General features: G+C 39.0%; 1 protein-coding gene across 4 annotated transcripts in view; it reads left to right on the forward strand.

Moving 5' to 3' along the window:
* Positions 1-8,447: 8,447 nt before the first annotated feature.
* The window catches only part of St6galnac3 (ST6 N-acetylgalactosaminide alpha-2,6-sialyltransferase 3), a 543,084-nt gene continuing 528,647 nt past the window's right edge, over positions 8,448-22,884 (forward strand). For all 4 annotated transcript variants that reach the window (XM_070007314.1, XM_070007316.1, XM_070007317.1 and 1 more), the window contains exon 1: positions 8,448-8,573. In XM_070007314.1, the coding sequence (XP_069863415.1) occupies positions 8,556-8,573 (18 nt within the window). In that variant the 5' untranslated portion in view covers positions 8,448-8,555. The remainder of the gene's footprint in view (positions 8,574-22,884) is intronic.

Raw genomic sequence — 22,884 nt, forward strand, 5'->3', positions numbered from 1 at the left:
GGGATGTATACTCTGGAGAGGAGTCTAGTGGTACAACTTCTCTGAACCCTAATGAACTCTTTAGCAAAAAGAAGAGGAGGAAGCTGAAACATATTTTGTTGTGATGATGGACAGAAAGGAGGGGGGCTCATGAGTGGAGGGAGAAAGGATGGGTAAATACAATCATTAATGTAAACGTGGAACTATGGAACTAGATGGTATGGATGGGATTGGTGAAGATCAGGGAGAATGATGAAAGAGGTGACATTGATCAAGACACATTGTACTCATGAAACCCTTTGTACAACTACTTAAAATTGAGGGGGAAAAAAACCACACAATCTAAAAGAGACTTACACCTTTATAAGATTTGAAGTCTCGGCTGAGTATGTGGCTTAGTGGTAGAGTGCTTGACTAGAATGCATGAAGCTCTGGATTTGATTCCTCAGCATCACATAAACAGAAAAGGCCAGAAGTAGCGCTGTGGCCTGAGTGGTAGGAGTGCTAGCCTTGCACAAAAAGAAGCTCAGGGATAGTGCCCAGGCCCTGAAGTCAAGCCCCAGAACTGGCAAAAAAAAAAAAAAAAAAAGAAACAGAGAGAGAAAGACAGACAGACAGACAGAAAGAAAGAAAGAAAGAAAGAAAGAAAGAAAGAAAGAAAGAAAGAAAGAAAGAAAGAAAGAAAGAAAGAAAGAGAGAGAGAGAAAGAGAAAGAGAGAGGAAGAGAGAGAGGAAGAGAGAGAGGAAGAGAGAGAGGAAGAAAGAAAGAGGAAGGAGGGAGGGAAGGAAGGAAGGAAGGAAGGAAGGAAGGAAGGAAAGGAAGGAAGGAAGGAAGAAAAGAAAGAAAGAAAGAAAGAAAGAAAGAAAGAAAGAAAGAAAGAAAGAAAGAAAGAAAGAAAGAAAGAAAGAATAGATTTGAAGCCTCTAAGCTCAGGGCTTTTTCTGAAACATAGCCACCACAATGGTTGGCCTTCTTCAAGTTTGTAGGAACTGGAGGCAAGAGTATGGGTATAAATCCTGATACTTTACCTCTGAATAATTGCTATAGTAAGTAGTCCTATGACTAAAATAATAAATAAGTCTACATCTCTGGCCTGGGGAAAAGGTTTTGTGTGTTTAGCCAACGTGATAATAATATGTAGGTAATTTCTTAGTATATATAGGATAAAACTTCAGCCTCTTCAAAAATCTCTACTGCTTTGAGGATTTGCATTTTATTCAGCCAAATGCTAGCTACCTTAGTACTTTCTCAAGGTCAAATATTTAATTGTTTTGTTAAATTTAAACCAGAGATAGTAAAGGATGTAAAAGAAGTAAGAGGTAAAATGGAGTGGTAACAGCATCAAATCACACAAAAGAGAAAGGTTTTTGGCACTAAACATTTTTATATTCTAGGCAAATGTATATTTTTTAAAACTGTAGATTCATCTAGTGGCCATGTTAATAAACATACTTTTCTTGAAAATACAGAGAAACTAGTGTATAGTGAGAGAGGTTCATTATTTTTCACTTACTTCTGGCAAAATATTATTAAAATTTGCAATGGAAAAAATGTGAATAACTTTAAAATGTTAATGAGAGAAGAAAAAGATGAACATTTTTCTATTGTTCAGATCATATAGTGCTTGTTGTAATTATTATTAAATTGACCACTTAGAAGGGAAAAGTAATTTTATAATGTACCATTTTTAGTATGTAACTTCTTACTTTTTCTTAATTATAAAGGTGTCAAGAAAAACTGCAGATTCAGTTAACGGCTTGATGCTTTTGGAAATCTAGATCCTTTCATCTTTTAGATAAAACCGTTATTTCTAAGATTCCATCCATTTAATCTTAATGAAAATAAAGATGAAGTAGAGCAAACTATCAAAATTACAGTATAAGAAAGCAAGTTTTTTAACTGCAATAAATATCATGAAAGCGCCATGCACTATTACTACTTTAAAATACTGTGCAATGCTTTCTTAAATCAAGATAAAATTAAGGCATCCACTACTTAGAAGAAAAGCCTCACTGATTTCTCAATCAGCTGATGACACCCACAGGGGTAATTACAGGCTACTCTTGTCATTAAACATGAACTGAAAAATCCATTTCAATCAAGTAATCATTCTGCTGATTAAAAAATGAAAAAGACAAAGATAATCCAATAATGCCCCATAGAGAATTGTTTGATGATCTGACAATAGTATATGTGATGAAGGAATTCATATACAGCCAGAATTCTCTACTTAGAAGTCTTTGAGTGGTATCCAGGAGGATGGGACAATCTGCTTTCAATTTTAGAAATTTATGGTTGTTAACAGCTTGTCACCTGGTATTCTTTGTTATCTATTGAGAGTCAAATGAGTCATCTCAAATTAATCAGCATTTGCTAAACATATGAGGAACTGTCTTTACTTGCTAGGGGCACAGAGAGGTGAAGAATGCAAAGAAAAAAAAAGAAAAGACAGTAAGTCAGAAGTAAAGTTAAAAATGAAAGGCCAAAGAATGAGAGCAAAAGCAGTGGGTGACATTGGGTCTTCAGATGATTTTGTATATGTGAAGATCCAAGAATGGATTATACATTTTTAAATGGTTGAGAAGAAGACCAAAGGAGTGAATTTTATAACATTAGAATACACAGATTTAATATATATAAATTTCCTCTTCTTGGACCCCAGCCATTGTTTTTGTCTGTGGTTGCTTTCTTATTGTAATGACAGTGTCCAACAGTTGTGACAGAGACCAAATGACTTACAAAGTCTAATATTTACTTTCTGACTCTTTACTGAAAATGTCTGCCAATCCCTGATATAAGAGAATAATGGGCAATAATGGTGCAAAGGAATGTTGGCAGGCCTAGAAATATACCAGGCTATGGAGATAAAGAGATGTCATTGAATGTTTCCAATATAGAAGGAAGCCAATTTACAAAAATGATACTGATGTTTGGGGACTTTTCTGAGAGGGCACTTAGGTGACTCCTCCTTTGATCTTTGTGCTTCTTTGGATTGTGTGTTCTTCTGCCTTTCCTACAACAGCTCAGATATGAAAGTGAGGATTGTAGGTGATACTCTGGAAGTGGGCTGGCTTGGACACAAAGAATTATCCAGAGAGTTTGTGACATCCAGGGCATTTGAGGAAAAGTGAATTGGGCAAAACATACTGCATTCAACACAGTCCTGCTCCTTTGGTTCTTGCTATCAGATTCCTTATGGGTGCTTTTCAAATACTTTGTTTCTATTCTAATACTTTCAGGAAAGCATGTAAGAGGAGGCCTCATCAGGAGGAGAAATCTAAGACTCCTGTAGAGAAACACACATGGGAAGAACCTCATAATAAGAAGAAAATAAACTCTGGGAAACATGGTTTAGAAATATCAGACTCAATTAATTATGGAGCCTTCAGTGGCCTTGGAGAAATCCAATACAAACCAAATTCAAACTACATGCCAGTGCTTCTGGCCATATTTACTTTCAATTGATTATGGTTTAAAAAGAATCTTTGGGGGAATTCTTGAGGAAAAAATATCTGGCTAAAACCTACATTCTTAAAGAACATTAATTTTAGAGTTTTCCCCCTTTTAATGAAAACCAGATTTCTTATTTTTTCCTTTATTGGTTGGTTCTTTTGAATTTTGTTGTAGTTATGTTGTTTATTTAGGAATTTCCAATAGGAAGGGTAGAGTGGAGATGATGGTGTAAATGGAGAATGTTATGAATTACAAAACACTGTATATAATATTTTGAAAGTGAATTTTAAGTCATGTACAAGTTGTTTTGGACATCAACTCAGTTAACTATGAGGATAGTGAGGAATCATGGTGAATTCTGGATCAAGCTATGTAGAGGCTTGATATAGCCAAAAGCTCAAGTGTTGTTGGGAATGCAGTTGAGTGACATTGCAAATGACCTTCTTTCCAAAATTAAGGAATGGAGCTCAACCTTTTATGTCAGTATATTCTCGTAATAAAGGCATAGCCACAGAGGTCCTTGTACCAGATGTAGGTATAGACACACATACAGAAGTGGACAGATGGATACCTGCCTCAGAATATTAAAGGGCTTCTAGATCTAAATTGTGACAGCACATGGTTTCTAGGGGAAAAAATATTTCTTATTGTGACCTAGAATACTAAAATGTGACATTCCACTATCATTTTCTAATGGATCTTCCATTCACAAGTCTCCCATGGAAACATAATTTTTATAGTGGATGTCAAGAAGCATGACACCAGGAATTTATTTAAAATCTTTAGTCAGAAAAACTTAAGATTCAATTAAAACCTTAATAAATGACTATTCAATTCATATGTGTAGGATGAAATTGGAGAGGTTATAAGAACTGTATTTTTTTTTAAATTTAATTTTATTTTATTTGTGAACATACTGTACAGAGGAGTTACAATTACATGGGCAGGATAATGCGTACATTTCTTACCAAGCATTGCAGCCTCCTCCTTTGTTTACCCTTCACATCCCTTCCCAGCCTCCCCCTCCCCCCCATCCCAATCCTATTCCTTCCCCCCCCCCACACCGACGTTGTAAAGCTCGTTTTGGACATGACAACTTGTACTTCTCATTGTTGCAACAGGTCCACCTGTATCCTTATAGAACTGGTTTTTCCCCATCTCCTCCACAAGTTATACTGACATCAAATATAGTGAAAGCAGGGGTTATACTGTGGGGGAGGGACATACAAAGCAACAAAGAGATAATCTTATAAATGCATTAGAAACACATGCATGAAAGAAAAAAACATTAAAATACACATCTAAGGGTTCATTTTCCTGACATCACGTTATCTGACCTTTTCCGCTTGACTCATACATATACTAGATATTACAAATAAGGGAAACCATGGGACCTATGTTTCTTTGGGCCTGGCTTACTTCACTTAATATAATTTTTTCCAAGTTTTTCCATTTCCTAACAAATGGGGAAATGTCATTCTTTCTGATGGAGGCATAGAATTCCATTGTGTATATATACCACCTTTTCTTGATCCATTCATCTACTGAGGGGCATCTGGGTTGGTTCCATATCTTAGCTATGGTAAATAATGCTGCAATAAACATAGTCGTGCTGGTAGCTTTAGTGTGGTCTTGTTTGTAAACATTTGGGTAAATGCCCAAAAGTGGGATTGCTGGGTCATAGGGGAGTTCTATGTGAAGTCTTTTGAGGAACCTCCATACTGCTTTCCAAAGTGGTTGAACAAGTTTACATTCCCACCAACAATGAAGTAAGGTTCCTTTCTGTCCACATCCCCTCCAGCATCTGTTGTTGTTAGAGTTCTTGATTTTTGCTGATAAGAACTGTATTTCGATTCTATTTCTATCAGAAAACTGCATAACTCTGAAAATTACTTGGTAATGAGGTTGTCTACAATGAAACAAAAATCAATTTTTTAAATTAAAATTATTGTTATTATAAAGGTAATGTACAGAGGGGTTACAGTTACATAAGTTAGGTCAATGTCACCCTTTCCCTCGCTCTCTCCCAGTTTTTTCCTTCTGTCCCCACCCACAAGTTGTATAGCTCATTTTCAACATAGTGTCTATTGAGTACCACTGTGCCCACTTTATCTTTCCAAAGACAAATAAACAGACAAACAAGACAAAAAGAAAAGAAAAAACAGTAATGAAGAAAATAATCTCTCTTGTTTCTATTTCCTGGACTTTAGTTTATATGATCAGATGCATATAGGAATTACACCTTTGTGTCCCTCTCCTAAGAACATCCTTCCCTGTCCTCACTATGTGTGAATGCCTAGAGTCTTGTACATTACTTGTCATAACTCATGAAGTCTCAGAGTTAAGTTATATTGAGGTTTTATTGGTAACAGTCCTGATGAACAAGTAAGATGGACCAAGTGAAGCCATCAAGAGCCCTGACATAGTGTGACAGAACCATGAAGGAAAGCCAGGGCAGCTAAGAAGGCCAAGTCTGTGGCAAGCCCCTTCCCATAAGTAAGAGAAAGCAGTGATAGTCTTGCTTGGTTGTCACCAAGAGCAGAAGGTGGGCAGAGGTTGGTTGTGTGGAAGATGAAGATGGGATATGAAGTATCATTATAGTATTAATCTGGGGGCTGAAAAGATACAAGGTTAAGTTTGTTGTGTACATTCAGATAGAGAATGTCTTTTACTCAAATGTATCAGAATCCTGGGTTTTCTTATGACTAGATACAAAACACAGGCTAGAAGGGTGCCACATGGTAGATACTGGGTTCCTGATATATGGGCAAGCTGAATATAACAGTGTAGATGGCCGGTTCTATAGCTCAACTCCTATTCCTCTGTTTACCAATCATAGAGATTAGAGGATCAAATGGGATGTCAGCTGAAAAATACTTTATTATTGTATTTTGGAAACAAAGACTTTTGGCTTTAAATGGCATAATTTGACTTAGAAAATTATTACACACCTATAGTTAGACTAAGCTATTTCTGAAGTTTGGCCAGGTTTTAAACAAAAATATGCTGGACACATTCTCTTCCCCCCACTTCCATCTTCCTCCAAACTTGGCTGTACCTTTATCCCCTGATAGATTCAGAACTTGTTTTATGTTTTTTCCTTTTTTTTTCTTTTCTATTTCCAAAAGGTTTTGGAATTGCTTCTCTTAAAGAGTGATGGCTAATACTATTTTGTCAGATTTCTAGTCCCGATTTATTCTAGAATTCATTGAGTTTGTAGTTAGTTATAAATGTGCCTGTTACTAACTATATTTGAGGATAACTTGTGGGTTTTAATTTAAAAAGTTACGTTTTGGGGAATGTGAACATGGGTGGGTGGGAGTTGAAGAAAACATGTTGAAGTGGGAAGAGGGGGAAAGCTAGAAGGGGAAATTGGAGAGGAGAGGATGCTGAGAGATGCTGAGGATCATAAACATCACACACACACACACACACACACACACACACACACACACACATGTATGTGAGGACAGCAGAAGGAAAACCATCCAGAGAGGAGGAGGAGGAGGAGGACTATGGAGGAGGTGAATTTGTTCCAAATGCACCGTGTGCACACATGGGCATATCACAATGAACCCTACCCCCTTACAAATGTATGCTAATTCAGAAATACAAATAGTTTAAAAAAGTTGATGATGGAGCTTAGAAAACATCATGGAACACCCAAGCCACCAAATGCCAAATGTCTGCCCCGTCAACACTCATCCTCTGGAGATATTCAAGATGGATAGCAAGCTACCAATGAATCTTTTCCCAGAAGATAGCTCTGGTGGAAGGTTTACTTTAGATATTCATTAAAAGTGCACAGAAGTGCCAGGAATGGAGGTTTATGCACTAATGAAAATTACCTCATGTAACGCTGATGAGGACAGATACTATTATAGTTATGTAATATAAATTAAAGAGAGGTACAAGGAAGAGACAATGATGTACTCTGCCCACTCTTGCTCCCATTTCTTTGAAGCTTTGCTTCCTTTTTGGTTAAATATCATGGTCTGTTAGCATGCATCTCTTTATCTTTTCCACTTAACTGTGATCTTTCCATGATGTACAAAGACCATGCGGTGAATCTCCTAGTCCTGACAGATCCTATAGTATTTCAGAGATTTTTTCCTCCATTCAGCCACAGTTTATAAAAGATTCATTCCTCCACTTAGTAGTAACTCAACAAAAGCTTGCTGAATCAATATAGGAAAGAATGAAACAAGTAAATTTTCCTGGCCTGCAAAGGACCGTGAGCTAAAGCAGTAAAGTATACCGTCCTGATGAAGGCGTTCCTTCAAATACTGTGATTGAATCTAGGTGAGCAAACTAGCTTGGGCTTCCAGTAAGGCTAATTTCTCTGGGGTAGACCTTTTGGGGCGGCTTTGCAGGCTTCTTTGACAGACCAAGAGGTCCACACATGTATGCCTACCAACAGCAAGCTCTTTGCCCGGCCACCTGCCTTTTAGGTACAGCTGCCACACCGCGCTTGGTTTGAGAGATGGAGTTCGGGTCGGAGGACCCAGCAAGGAGCTTTCTGGATTGCCAACTCGAAAATGTTCGATAAGCCCATCAGGCCGGGTTGTGCGGAGTGCTCCCCGGGGCCGGGGGTCAGGGGGCCGGGGAGCATGTGCGGAACCTCGCCAGCTACTTTCCAAGAACCTGCTGCGGGACACGCCAAACCCAGCCAACTTTTTAAACTGGGAAGTGCCTTCTAGGCGTGCTCTGATGTGTGAAAGCACACTGAGCAACTACCGCTCTCCCTCTCGGGCGGGACCCGGATCACCGCCGGATGCATAGTATTTTGCATACGTCGAACTACAGAACACTGAACAGGAAAAGAAGTAGCAGCAGCTGGAGAACTAGAGGCTGCGGCGGGCGCCGGCGCCAGCCACAGCACGTGACGCAGGGGGCGGAGCCTGTCGGGCCGCCGGCCAGTGAGTAGGGCCGGGGGCGGGGCCACGGCGCGCGGGGGGCGGGGCCTGTGGCCGCGCAGCTCGCGCCGCGGTCCCCTTCTTTGGGTCTGCGGGAATGTGGGCTGGGGCGGTCCAGCCGCGGTGCCAGTCTCCAGCCTGCCGCCGGGTCTGCCCGTGATCCAGGCGCGCCCGCCGCTCGGTGGCCGGAGCGCCGGCGGAGCGCCATGGCCTGCATCCTGAAGGTAACGAGTCGGATCTGTGGCTCGGACGCGTGGTTGACCAGCCCCTTGGCTGCTTAGAGGCACCGAGTCAGCCGCGGTCCCACCGCATCCTCATCTCAGTTGTGTTTTGCTGGCAGTGATTTTCTTTTTGTTCCTTTGGCAAATGCATATGGAGGGAGATTCTGAAGCATGCAGCTGGCACTGCTCCTTTTCCCACCATTCCTGCCTGCTCGCGCCTGCACCGGAGGAGCTGCAGAGTGACGGCTCCCGGGGAGCCGAGCGGGGCTGTGTGCCTAATAATGGTGATTGCAGGGCGAGCAGCGGGGCTCCCGCCAGACCCGCGGCTCCGCGCAGCCTGAGGCCTTTCAGTGGCCTGGGGCAGAGCAGAAGCCACCGGGCAGAGGTTGTTAGCGAGGAGGGAGGTAGCGCTGCGAAGGGGGTTGGTGGTGGAGAGTGAGAGTTCTACTGGGCGTTTGATTATGTCAAGACCAAAAACTTCTGGGTTTACAGGTAGTCCCTTAGGAATGAGTTTCCTAGGAGATCTGCTAGGTTTATTGGACATCAGCTATACTTGGGAAAAGTTCATAGGAAGGTGTATTAAGTAGGACAGAACCTTAGATCTACACTTAGCAAAAGCCAATCACCCCCCCGCCCTCCCTTTTTTAAAGTTTTCTCCAAATCTAGTTTCTTGGCCTGCTCTTGAGTATCTCTCTGGGTTCACAGCCTTGTGGCTTCAGGTGTGAAGAGTTTGTGTAAGAGTCTCTTCCTTGAGAACCACTTTACATCACACCAGTAACATACACTTTTCACCCTGGTTTTTGTTTTTCCTGCACTACCCTTCTACAAGTCCTAACCTGATTGCATGAATAAAAATCATTCACAGCATGGTTTCCTGGGTCTTGACTGGAGAATGCAAAGGCCTGTTTATTCTCAGCTTGGAGGAAGCTGTGAGTGACAAACAAAAATATTAGAAAACATTTTTAAAAACATGTCTGTGTATGTTATTGTAAAAGAGTATTTGCTTCTCAGTAGGAGCCATCTACCATGGTTTCCGTTACCTGAATCATCTTCCAACATGGCTTGGTGTTATTGATGCAAATAAGAAATCAATCTCATAGAATATGGTTTCCTTTCTTAGGAGTAAAGATCAGACATTACCTGTGATTTCCTGAGCTTCCGCTGTTTATTTGAGAACAATTTCCAGGACATAACAAATGGTGGCAAAATCACAAGGAAATAATACGTTGGTATTACAATTTTGGTATTTTTAACCTCAAGACTTTTAGCACAAGGAAATCTTAATGAGCCATTTTTACTATTATATAGTTATTGGCTCTCAGGGAAATTGAGGAACATGACATTTACTGTTGGCTGTCTTCCCTTTTAGTTTTCCTTCACTCTGCACATGTTCCAAGCATCATTTTTATGGAAGAGGCACTGCTGAAGACTGAACCCAAGGCCTCACATATACTCAACACATATTCTGCTACTGACCTACATCTCTGACCCCCTCCAAACATCTTTAATCCACACTCCAAGTTATACATGAGTCTGCTCTGATCTTGCAAGTACAGCACCTCACATTGACCTCAGACATTTGGGGGCACAGCTGCCTGAGACTTTGGGATGTAGACAGACTGCAAAGGGCAAGGACTTTGTATGCAGAGACTTTAAAGTGTACATGCTGGCACTGCCCCTTGTTACTTACATAAATTTGGACAAGTTACTTAAATATCGGTGAATCTTAGTTTCCTCAAACGAATGCCATTTACTCCACAGGTTGCTGAACATATGTTAATATGTTCAGTTGTGATAAAGTAGGGTTTAATAAGTTTCTTCCCCCCCCTCCACATATAGTAACAATTATACGTTAGTTAATACCTACTAAAGGCCTGGTCTGTTTCATGTAATATAACTTTTATTCTTTTATAAAATCTTTAAAAGTAAGTATTATTGTTTTCAACTCCATTTTATAGATGAGGAAACTGAATGTCTTGAGTTTAATTGATATGCCTAGGGATATACAGGGTAAAGGATAGAGTGAACCTGCATTCAGGCCGAGGTCTGTCAACTTTTAAGCCATTCCCACGTCATCCTTGAAAGGCTACACATTATGCAGTGGGACGTATAAGTTGTAGTCCAAAGACTGAGGTTCAGTGCAAGCTTGGCCTTTCACATTGGGTATTTTACAGTCACGTCAATGTGGGTCCTCCCTTTTCCCAAGTTGTAGAATGACATATGATTGTAATTATTTCTTAGCAGAGTTGTGGGATAAAATGATGAATATTCTTTTATGTCACAGGTTGGCTCTAGAGAGAGCTGTTGGCATCTCTTGGGGGGAAAGGACTTTATTCTATTGGCTCCTGTGCCTGGACCTGATGATCAAATGGACAGAAGACAGGTTAAAAAGAGAAGGACATGCATTTGGTATTTGATGTTAGTGTCTTGATGAATATATACAAAAAGGGTTCATATATGTATAAGAAGTACAGACCCCCCCCAAAAAAAGAAGTACAGACCCAAAGAAGAGTTTTATATGACATTTTCAAACAAAGAGTAGTAAACTCATTGGATGAGAGGTAGTAAATTGTAGGAAAATGACTGGCAAACATGTGAGGGAAACTAATGGAAAAATACAGTTTTAAATATGTAGTTTGCTTTAACATGTTGAATTTGGTCTTGATCATTATCTTTCATAATTTTTTGTTTTGTTTTGTTTTTTGCTTTTGTCAGTGATGGACTGATGGACTCTGGGCCTGGATGCTGTCCCTGAGTTCTTCAGCTCAAGGCAAGCGCTGTACACTATGAGCCACAGCATCACTTCTGGTTTTCTGGTGGTTAATTGGAGATATGAGTCTCATGGACTTTCCTGCCTGGGCTGGCTTTGAACTGTGATTCTCAGATCTGAGCCTCCTGAGTAGCTAGGATTACAGGTGTGAGCCATCCGCATTTGACACAATTTAGTTTTGACCTTTTTCTTTGATAAATAATATTTTTCTCTTGTGTAGGGAAGGTATGTTTGTCATGGTAAATTTTATGCCCTGCTCTTAAGTAGAGAAGGAAAGGTGAAAGAGCATTTCTTAATCTGTTCTTTCTCAGTTGCCTTCAATTTGAAGCAGTCAGTGGTATATTTTAGGGTGGCATGTTTTAACTCCCTTCATATGACAAGATGAATAAACTGTTGACCTTATCTTCAAATGAATGGTTATGTTAAAATGTGAAGAATAAAATAGCAAATAGGTCCCTGCAGGGCATAATGGAAGCAGGGAGGGAGAGAGCAATGAAATCTGTATTTTATCAAGTTTACCCAAGGCAGCATCACACCACTCATGGTGTTGGAATAGGATTGTCTGTGATAGAGCTTGTGTTTTAGATAGATAACTTTTGACTCATTGTCAACTCTGTTCTGTAGTTGTATAAATTCTCAACAAATAATTGAAGTAGAATTTTCCTGTCCATTTTTACCTAGGAAAAAACTGAGAGATGCTGATTAAAGCATCATTGTTGACTGAGCACTAGTGACTCTAAAATGGAGATTTTGACTAAGAGGAGAAGCTTATACCCTGGCAGCTAAAACATTGGCCTTTTAGGAGATAGGGAATTCTCTCAGTCAGGTTCTGAAGGCCCATTTTGTCCATGCATATGATTATTTCTCCAAATTACCTGGGCATTTACAACATAAACATGTGTATGGCTTAGTTATGTCTTATTAATTGTGGAGCCACAAAGAAATTTTTAAATTTACTGCCCTCGTTTCTAAAGAAGGTTAAGCACATATTTACCAATGGCTTATTGTAGAGGCTGAGAATATCTGCATATTCATTATATTTCAGGATTCAAAAATAAAGTCAGACCTAAATTACAGTAGGTTCATTTTTTTTTCTTGCTGTCTTTTTTAGTTAGGCAGCTCTTCTGAATAAGTCTACTGTAGAGTGAAGAGTCAACTCAAGCACCAGCCTCTTTTTAGTGGCCCTGAGGTCTCCTAGGGCTCCAGAATTCTCCACTGAATCCTCTTTCAATTGCCCTAGCAAAGGAAGAGTGCAAGCGAGGATTTCATGGTGTATTTAGAAGTCGTTGAAATTGGATAGACAAGAAAATATCTGCTTTAATTTGCAGTTGTTTTGTAGTGAAGTTAAAATTCTATGTTATACACTTGTCTTTTGTAAGTTAATGAGTGCCTGTAAGTTTATAAAATACAAATTGGGTTTTTTTGGTCAACAAGTACTTTTTAGACTAGTACTGTACCACTTTAGCCACACATCCATCCCAGAAAATGCTTTTTGTGCACAGTATATTGTCGTTTTGATACTTAAGAAATACTTAGTGAATTGTACTGACTTCTGTCTCCAGTTTTGAAGAGGACACTGTGTGGATATGTAGAGACAGAGTCATTTCTGCCTTAGAGTATGGCTTTGCCAGTTCCTGAAGCATAGGAACATAGTAGCAGTGAGAAAATAATACAATAGGATATAATAAATACAGTAGAATATAGTACAATAGAATATGATACAATACATCACTGAGCTACTGTTATATTTTCACCAATCATTTGTTGTTGTAATGTCTACCCTCCCCACCCCCAACCTGTTAGCAAGTACTAAAGTTCCTTCAGCCTCTGGTCTTTATCCACATATCTGGCTTTACTAGTCTCTCACCTACCTCCTACACTTACCTAAATGTATCTCAAGTTTCTAGAGAGAGAGCTCCTTTCTTGCCAGCTATATGTTCTGTGGTCAAACAACAATTAGAAACCTGGGTTCTGAGGTCAGAGCAATCTATTTGGGTTGTGATAGCTTTAAGCCTCAATTTCCTTATTTGTGGAATGGGAGCAAAAATAGTGCCTACAGGAATAAAAGAGCTTATTTCTACAAAACTAGACCTGACCTGAATTAAGTCCTTAATAATCACAAGCTGTTAGTTGTTATTGTTCATATTGTTTTCTCTGCCAGAAATTCCCTCTGTGATTACTTTTCCTCCATGGGCAAAAGTTCTACACATCTTTCAGGGCCTGGCTGAATGTCACATCTGTAGTGGGGAGCTTCCTTCCTCTGTGCTCCTGTGGTCTTAGTGCTTATCTCTGTAGCAGCACATATTGCCCTGTCCTGTCCGGGATCTGTTTACATCATTTACTCTTGTTTGGCTTTGTACTCAATGGGCAGGACCCTTCATTAGTTTCATCAGCCAGCTTTCACTGAGCATCTGCAATGAATACTATTTTTGCTCTAAACAGGATTGCAGATTTAGTGGGAGGTGATCCAATCGTTAAAGGAGCAATTAAAATGTGCTTGGAAAGTTGTACGCAGTGGCGTGGGAGTGCACGGGTAAAGTAGTGGTTGCTACCCAGTTGACTCTCAGTTGTTATTCCAAAGAACTAGCCTTGCAAGGATGCCCACTGTCTCCACTCCTCTTCAATATAGTCCTGGAACCCTTAGCCAGGGCAATAAGGCAAGAAAAAGACATTAAAGGGATCTGCATAGGGAAATGAGAAGTTAAACTATCCCTTTTTGCAGATGACATGATACTATACCTTCACAATCCCCAAAACTCCATCCCCAAACTCTTAGCAATCATAAATCACTTCAGCAAAGTAGCAGGATACAAAATCAGCCCACAAAAATCAGTTGCCTTCCTGTACACTGACAATGTGCAGGAAGAGAGGGAAATAAAGGGAGCAACCCCATTCACAATAACCCAAAAATAAAATATTTAGGAATTAACCTAACCAAAGATGTAAAAGAACTATTTAATGAAAACTATAAAAAGTTAAAGAAAGAAATTGCAGAAGACACTAGGAAACGGAAAGACCTCCCATGCTCTTGGATAGGCAGACTTAATATAGTGAAAATGGTAATATTGCCAAAATTAATATACAAATTCAATGCAATTCCTATTAAAATCCCAATGACGTACATCACTGAAATACAGAAAACAGTCCAAATAACTAGCCTTGCTTTTATTAAGGGAACTCTTAACTGTTCCATGAATACATAAATGATGTCATTAATTATTTTTGAGGTGCTAGTTACACACATGAGCTAACGGTGTGTTCTGTAAGCAGTTGGATTCTTTATGGATGTAGCTTTAGTTTTTCACCCGAATGTGAAGCAAGCAACTTGTTGATCAGTTTATCCATCAGTTTTCAAGAAGGTTGGAAATGAACATATAGGAACTGTCTGATTTTTGTCAGAGTCATTTTAAAAACAAAGGTTGACATCAATGAAGACAAGTGAATAACAAAAGAAAAACCAGACATTATTTGATCTCAGATATATGCATATCATCTGGCTTCACAGAACCTGGAATGTCTCAGACTTCACACTTCACAGGTTCACAGATGATAAATGTAAAACTGTAGGAAAGCCCACCACATATGGAAGTGGAGGCCCTTTCTGTAATCCATGTGTAGGGAGTGCTATTACTTATGGCTGACTGGGGGCTGTTGATATCCCAGGATCTGCCTGGCTTTATTTTCAGCCTTTTGGTGAGGGAGCAGATGTTTTTGCCCTGGACGTTAGTATGCTTTGGGGAGGAAGTGAGGGCAGATGAGTGGCTCATGTAAATGCTATGAACTTTGGATGAATGACAATGGCAATAATAGTTTGTGTTTTTTAAAACACCTGGAGTGGTCAAGGTGGGTCCTGGGCTAAAGGAAGACATCAAAGTTCAGAAATACCTAAGTAACTTGTCCCAATTTCCTTCAGTAGTGGTGGTCAGCTTGATGCTGAGCTCTGGTGCTTGTGGAGGGCATGCTAACTAACTAGCTAACTAACTAACTAGCTATATAATGTACATATCATATGTGATCTATATCAGATGTATGGTATACCATGATATGCTATTGTATGATATACCCTTTAAATAACATAGCACATATACTTTGTATGTTTTATACATATGAAATGTTATATGTATCATATACCATATATGCTCACATATGAATGTGTGTTCAGATATAGCTTTTATATAGCTTGTTATAAATAGTCTGAAATGATAGTTTAAGTTTTTTTTAAACTATCTTCTGCTCAAGGGAATATTCAATATAAACAGCTTCTCAACATCTGCCTGGTAGGGACCACTTTGCACTGTGTTGTTTTTATTTCTTCCCTCCTCTAAGTTTCCTTTGTGACTTAGGAACTGGAGAAGCCAGAGAGTCTGAGGAGATAAGAAGGTTTTAATTCTATGTCTAACAATAAGTAGCCCTTTGAGTCTGGGTAAGTCATGTGAACACTCAGTGGACATGTAGGCTGTCCATTTTGGGGGTGGAAGTGAGGGTGAGGGGTGATACTAAATTACATTTAGCTCAGGGAATCTCCAAACCTCTGGGAAGATGTCCCAACATTGTTGTATTTATGATTTTATATTCTTTTTTTTTAAAGGAGGACCACAAATAATTTTCAGACTCTTAAGTTGAGTTTGAAAAACCCAAGATGTTCTGTGCACAAAGAGCACATGGCAATCCTAATGTTATTCATATTACTAAGGATAATATTAATATGGAGAATTAATAATGGTGACAGCTAGAAAGGACAAAACCTGTCTTGGGGCTGGTAGGAGAAAGGAGTTTAGATCTGATAATTGAGGAAGCCTACTAATGCCTTCCAGAGTTAAAAAAATATCTTCAGGGCACTATTTCTGTTGATGACGGTTTAAGACACAGTTGTATGTGAGTGCTGGGCATTGGATCCTGACTTGTCAGAAAAGTGGAGAAAAGCATTCTTCTAATTGGAGAGAGTAGATTTACAAGTGCTACCAGGATCCATTACTGAAAGATGCAGTTAGTTCCACTCCTGGTTATTAAAAGGCTCATTATTCAGGTTATAGATTACCCAGACCTGTTGTCTCCAGCAATTCTGATTCATACGTTTTATGTATTTTAGTGCCAATTAGCACCTTTACTTAAGCAGGGAAAGGAAGAGGGCTGAGCCTCAAATTGGTCAATTCCTCTCCTTGTTAGCAGCTTTCTAAAGCCTTGTCAGCCAGAAGGTGAGAGAGATGAAGGGATTATGGGTGAATTCATTATTGCATCTCTCTTTCTCAGTGCAAAAACTGAGAATGGGCTCTCATTTTGATTGTAAACCTATTAAGTAGCTAAATCAGATACCTCAATCTAGAATCTCAAAGATTTCAATGAACAGCAGCCTCTGGTTAGGTAACATTCTTTGAGAGACCCTTCGCCTTATACTCTTATCTCCAGCCACTCTTTCATTTCCTGTGTGATGTGGAGGAGAGGAGGCCACAACATCTGGTCCTTAGGAGGGTGGGAGAGAAGTTAACCCTAAAAGAGATTGCTTTGGGAGAGGGCCTGGGGCCTGTATGAGTAGTGTTAATTCTTGTAACAGCGACTGAATGCTTACGTGTGCTGTATTGAGACTTTATATTTGTGTATTACTTCACTTAATCTTTACAAGCTCATGAGTCTGGGAAAGAAGGACTTTGCCTTGGGACTACTGTAGTGTTAATGTAAAAACTCTACTATTTGTCTCTGCCTAGACAGAGCAAATATAAATATACATCAATATTCATCTATTCCAGTTTTACTATTTGCTTAGATTTAAAAAACTGTCGTAGGCAAAGTCCTTTTTCTAGAAAAGACTTCTCTCTAATTTCAAAGGCTATTTTGTGTCCTAGTGAGTTTATTAGTTGTGCATTTGCCAGATAGAAAATAAAAGCCTCTTTGGTCAGTTATGAAAACTACATTTGAATATTGCTCTGAGAAGAAGATCACAATCACATAAAAATAGGAAGTGAAATCTTTTTGTCCTGAGTTGGGAATGAGTCATGATCTGGGATCAAAATCTGGTTTAAAAATTCATCTGAGATTTAAAAAAATTGGACTGTGGTGAGGTGATTCCTTGCCTTGACAGGTAGCTTACAGCTGTGGAGGGCAGGGCTGTGATTTGTGGTGTCTTGTTTGGTGATTACTTGGCCCCGGGAATGGGATAATCTCAAAAGAAATGCTTGTCTTTTCAGCCAGGGAAAACGGTACCTGAGAGAGAGCAGATAGTCTCTAGGTTGTGGTATTAGGAAGACTGAGAGGTACAAAGGTCAGAACCAGATGGACTAGTAGGATTCTAGTTTTGGAATGGATATAGGGAATAAAAGAATATTTGTACTTAATGCTCTATAGCAGAGCTGACAATCAGAAATATACTGCAGCTACTTAAGTAGTTCTATGTACATTTCCTTTTTATTTATTCCTTCTTCTTCCCTCTTCTCTAGTCATTCCTTCTTTCTTCCCTCCCTCCCTCCTTTCCTTCCTTCCTGTTGTTTTTTTTTTTTAAAACAAAGTCTTGCTGTGCAACCTAAACTAACCTTAAACTTGAGGAGTTATCCTTCCTATCATTCAAAGTGTTGGGAATGTAGTTCAAAGTGTTGGGAATGTAGCTGAGTAGTGATACTATTCCCCATTTCCTAAGACCTACACTGAAGAAACATGAAGAAAAATTTATGTTAGTAAAACATTTAATTTAATATATCTAGAATTTAATATAATATATCTAGAATGGAATTTTACCATATTACCAATATAAGATATTTACTGAAGTATTTACATCCCTTGTAATATAAGTGGTCATGAAGTAGTTTTCAAATATATTTTAAAATGCTTTATTGTATATGTTCCTATGCACTTAACAATCAGTCTATTCCCTGTTAGGAATACCATATTCTAGTTATTACAAGCAAAGGAAACCATGAAACCTACTTTTCTTTGGGCCTAGCCTACTTTGCTTAATATAATTAAAATATTTTTTTCCAGGTCTTTCTATTTTCTTACGAATGGGGCAATGTCATTCTTTCTGATGGAAGCATAGAACTCCATTGTGTATATAAACCACATCTATAGAAGGGCATCTGGGTTGGTTCTATATTTTAGCCATAATAAATAATGCTGCAATGAAGATGGTTGTGCTGGTAGTTTTAGTATGGCCTTGTTTGTGGTCAAATGAACTCAAAGAATTGGAAACAAGAGGTTTTTATTATGTTCTGTATGCAGTTATTGCTATTTTTTCCAGTTTTAGTTTTAGTTTTCTGAAACTTTGTCATGTATATAAGTTTATCTGATTCATAGAAGGGAAAGGGGAATCACAGAAACAGCAGGACAAAGATGAACTAATACCACATGATACTCACTTGACACCATGTTGGAAATGAACTATACAACTTGGGGAGGAGGTGGGTAGGAAGGGGTAAGTGGAGAAAATAAAGAAGGGGTAATAGTGTTACCCAGTAACCAGTAAATGTAACTCCCCTGTTCTCATCTTTATAATAAAGATAAAAATATGCATCGTATTCATAAAAAAGTAAATATTTTAAAATAAGACATGCCTTAATTCAGATGCTAAAAATTTTAAATTGTTGATATGTATGTAGAGTTTACTAATTTAAATAAAAAGTAGATTTACAGATCCAAATTGCTTTGCACATGTGTAAGCTCTTTACAATAACGTAATGGAATATCTGTTTTTGGATATAAATCAACAAAAATATAGTTCTGGTTTTCAGAGCATACTAGCCACATATGGTTGGTGATTACTGCATCAAACAACCTGTTCACTCAGGTACTCATTGTCTGCATCAGACAAGACAGCCAAACTCAGACAATGAATGAGAAGAGTGGAGTGGGAGGGGGAAGGCATTGTCCTCTGGGCTGGAATAGAGAAGGAGGACACATCTTTTGATTCAATTCTTGGCAACAGAGGGGAGGCAAATGATAAGTGCTGAGTGCCTGACCCAGAGGGATATTTGAGCCTTTGGTGAGTTTTGTCTGAAAATGGAGTCCTTTCATATCCAGATCCAAATCTCCCCAGATGTTGTGCAGCTGTGAGATCTCTCAAGGGGTGCTGCTCTGTAGGATATGTGATTGGCTCGTTGGTCTCAGTGTGGTAGTGTAAACTCTTGGGGGACTGTGAGGTCAGAAAGATTTTATACACTTTTGTTTTGAGTTCTTTTCTTGCTCCAGCAGGGGGGACACACATGGGAGCAATTTAAATATCCCGAGTAAATGACATTTTCTTAAGTCGAGACAGTAAGGACATTGAAGTTCTTTTGTAAATGTTGCTTACTGTTTCATTTTAAATATATATATATATATATGTATATTTGTATGCATATTCATTCAACAATATATTAATAGATACATGTCCATGGTCCAATGGTGCTTTGTGCAAATCAGCATGAAACCAGCAGTGTTGTTTTGCCTATGCTTTTGCATTATGTTTCTGTTCTAGATCAAGAGTCTTAGCAGAGTTTTTTCTTTTTTTCTTATAAGGGCAGTGTGTGCTCTTCACTGAATGGCTTCTCTGTCAGGCAGCCTACCAGATAGATCACAAGTATTACCTCACAAAAAACTTAGGGTGGTCAGTATTCCTTTCATCTGATAGATGAGGAAATTGTAGTTCATATCGTGCACTAACTTCACTGATGTGAGAGTAGTAGACCAGGGAGAGCAAATGATAGCCCCTGAGGGCAAACCTGGCTGTTTATAGCTAGTTGGTAAGAATGGTATTTGCTACTTTAAAAATTCAAAGTAAGAATAAGATTTCATGATGTGAAAGTTAATATGATAGTGATATGATTAAAAAGTATTTGAAACACCGCCACATCGTTCATTTCCTAATGCGTATGTCTTTTCCATATCACAATGGTAGATTTGGGAAGTTGAGGTAGAGACTATACAGCCTGCAAAGCCAAAGACATAATCTATGTGCTTATAGATGAAGATTTCCAACCTTGGGCTGGATTGTTCCTACAGTACTGTAAGAATCAAGGTCAAAGTCAATGTGGTTTTCCTAAGTGTGTTTAGCACCAGCTTTGGTCCCTTACACCATAAATGTTGGGGATATGTACTAAGCATGAGCCAGGCATTCCATATGGAAGAAGAGATTGAGTTATAGGGAGTACAAATAACTCCCTCAATGTGATGGGGGCTGGAATTCAGATCTGAAATCTGTCCTTCTAAGTGATAGACTGATTATAGCTCTATTCTACTTGAATTGCATCAAGACCCCCTTAAAAGCTTAGTACACTAGAGGTAGTGAGGACCAACTCTTAGAACTTTTGATTCTTCTTGCCTGGGGTAAGACCCAAGTATTTACCTTTGTAGGTAGCCCTCAGGTGGTGCTGAGGATGCCCACCTGTGGACTGCCCTTTAGATAGCCTACTACACTACATCCAATTCAAAAAATAGCACACCATAGGGTTGACATAACAGGGATTCCAACCCTCTATTTTCCAAAAGAAATAGGCTAGAAATTGAAGTCAATTTGAAAATTTAAGTCTAGTACATTCCAATCAAATCTTAGATATTGTAATCATTTGATTTTGCCTCTATCATTCTTACTAAATCTTAGCTTTCTAATGCAACAAAGCTTGAAATGCTTGTGTTTTTATGACCAATGCTAGGGGATGGACTGGAATCAACCCCTAGTCTGGTGGTATCACTCACCCATTTCTGGTAAACCAGTTTGTGATGATTATAAATCTAGAATTTAGTTTCTGCTAACTGCACATCAAATCCTTTTTCCCTGTGCCCCTCCCCCACCATTTCTTGTCTGGCTAACAGGAAAATTGGTGGTGCAGGAAACCGCTCTGTGCTAGCTTTGCTTGTAAAGTTAATGCCTCAGGGCTAGAGTTCACTATTTTGATTATTGGTTCAGACAGTTTCCTATTAAAAAGTCATTATCTAAGGATTAGAAATGGGGAGAGTGAAAACTGGTAAGAGATAGCTTTAATTAGTTTTTTTTCCTTGTTGATGATTCGTAGTCTTGTTTAGGATTGTGGGTGTGTGTATGTATGTGCTTGTGTGTGCTAATACTGGCCTTGAACTCAGGGCCTGGGTGCTGTCCCTGAGATTTTGTGCTCAAAGCTAGCCAGAGCTCCACTTCTGAGTTTTGAGTGTATAATTGGAAGTAAGTCTCACAGACTTTCCTTCCCAGGCTGGCTTTGATCTGCGATCCTCAGATTTCAGTCTCCTATTGTTTGGGATTTTAATAAGTAACAAAAACACTGGAAACTGCTGGCATAATTGCAATAACTTCCAATTTGTATAAAGAAGGAAATGAATCTGTAGTTTTCCTTTCTGCTTTGTCCTGGCTGTCTATTTCTATACCTTCATTTACTATATAGATCCCATTTTTCTTTTTCTTTTTCTTTTTTTTTTTTTTGTGTGCTATGTGTGTTGTGTGTGTGAGTTTTGTGTTTTGTGTGTGTATGTGTGTGTGTGTGTGTGTGTGTGTGTGTGTGTGTGTGTGTGTGTGTGTGTATGTGTGTGTTTTGGCATTAGAGCTTGAATTCAGGGCCAATGGCACTGTCTCTTAGCTTTTTCATTTAAGTCCTGCACTTGAACCCCAGCTCGACCTCCAGCATTTTGGTGGTTAATTGGAGATATAAATCTCATAGACTTTCTGACCTAGGCTGTCTTTGATCCTCAAATTTCAGCCTCTTGAGTATTTAAGATTACAGGTGTGAGCACCAGTACACTGTTGCAACTTATTTTCCTAGCAAAGCCCAGTCTCTGGCCTCTATGCCCCTTCATAATACAAATGCCATAGGATCATTAATCAATATGTCTAAATAACCATCCTCTCAGATGTAGAGCAGGGAAGCTTGTAGAACTCTATTAACAGGAGATAAAGCCCTCGTGAAGAGTCCCAGGATGTAAGCCATTCCATTAGAAATTCTCTGGAAATGATTCATGGTGGTCATGGTGGCCCATGAATGTCATCTTTACAGCTTTCCATGGCCTAGAGGCTGAGTTGAACCACTATTTGTGTTTGTGCTTTTATTGCTAGCCCTTTTCCTCCCTTTCTCCCTATTCCATGGAGAAAATTTATTCCCTAGAGGCAGTAAGTATCTGAATCACATCATCTTATGGCTATCTGTTCTTACTGCTGGGGTAAAGAGAATGTCAGCTCCCATGGTTTGTGTTGATTATTTTTTCTTGGTTGGTTTGATAGTCATGCTGCCTAACCCCTGAAGCCTTTGCTGATGGCCTGATCTGAGCCAAGATTTCTGCAAGTGTTTTCTGCCTTTTTGATGAATAAAGGTGGGACTTTTTTGTTTGTTTAATTATTGTCCTCATTGATCTTTGATCCAACAGATTAAAATCTTATGAAAAGAAATGATATTCAAACTCTCTACCTTTTTAGATTTCTCTCAGTACAATTGAAATTTACTAAATATTCCTCTAGAATAAAATACTGGTGGTGAGAAAAGGGGTGGAGAGAAGATCTAATTTCTTCCTCATCCTTTCTGAGGGAATACAGGACCTGTATGAATAATAATGATACTGTAGTATTAAGTGCCTGCATGTGCTGTATAGGGCTTTGTATTT

The sequence above is a fragment of the Dipodomys merriami genome, unplaced genomic scaffold, assembly GCF_024711535.1.
Source record: "Dipodomys merriami isolate MVZ:Mamm:240054 unplaced genomic scaffold, mDipMer1.0.p SCAF_7, whole genome shotgun sequence".
In the NCBI taxonomy this organism is placed as follows: Eukaryota; Metazoa; Chordata; class Mammalia; order Rodentia; family Heteromyidae; genus Dipodomys; species Dipodomys merriami.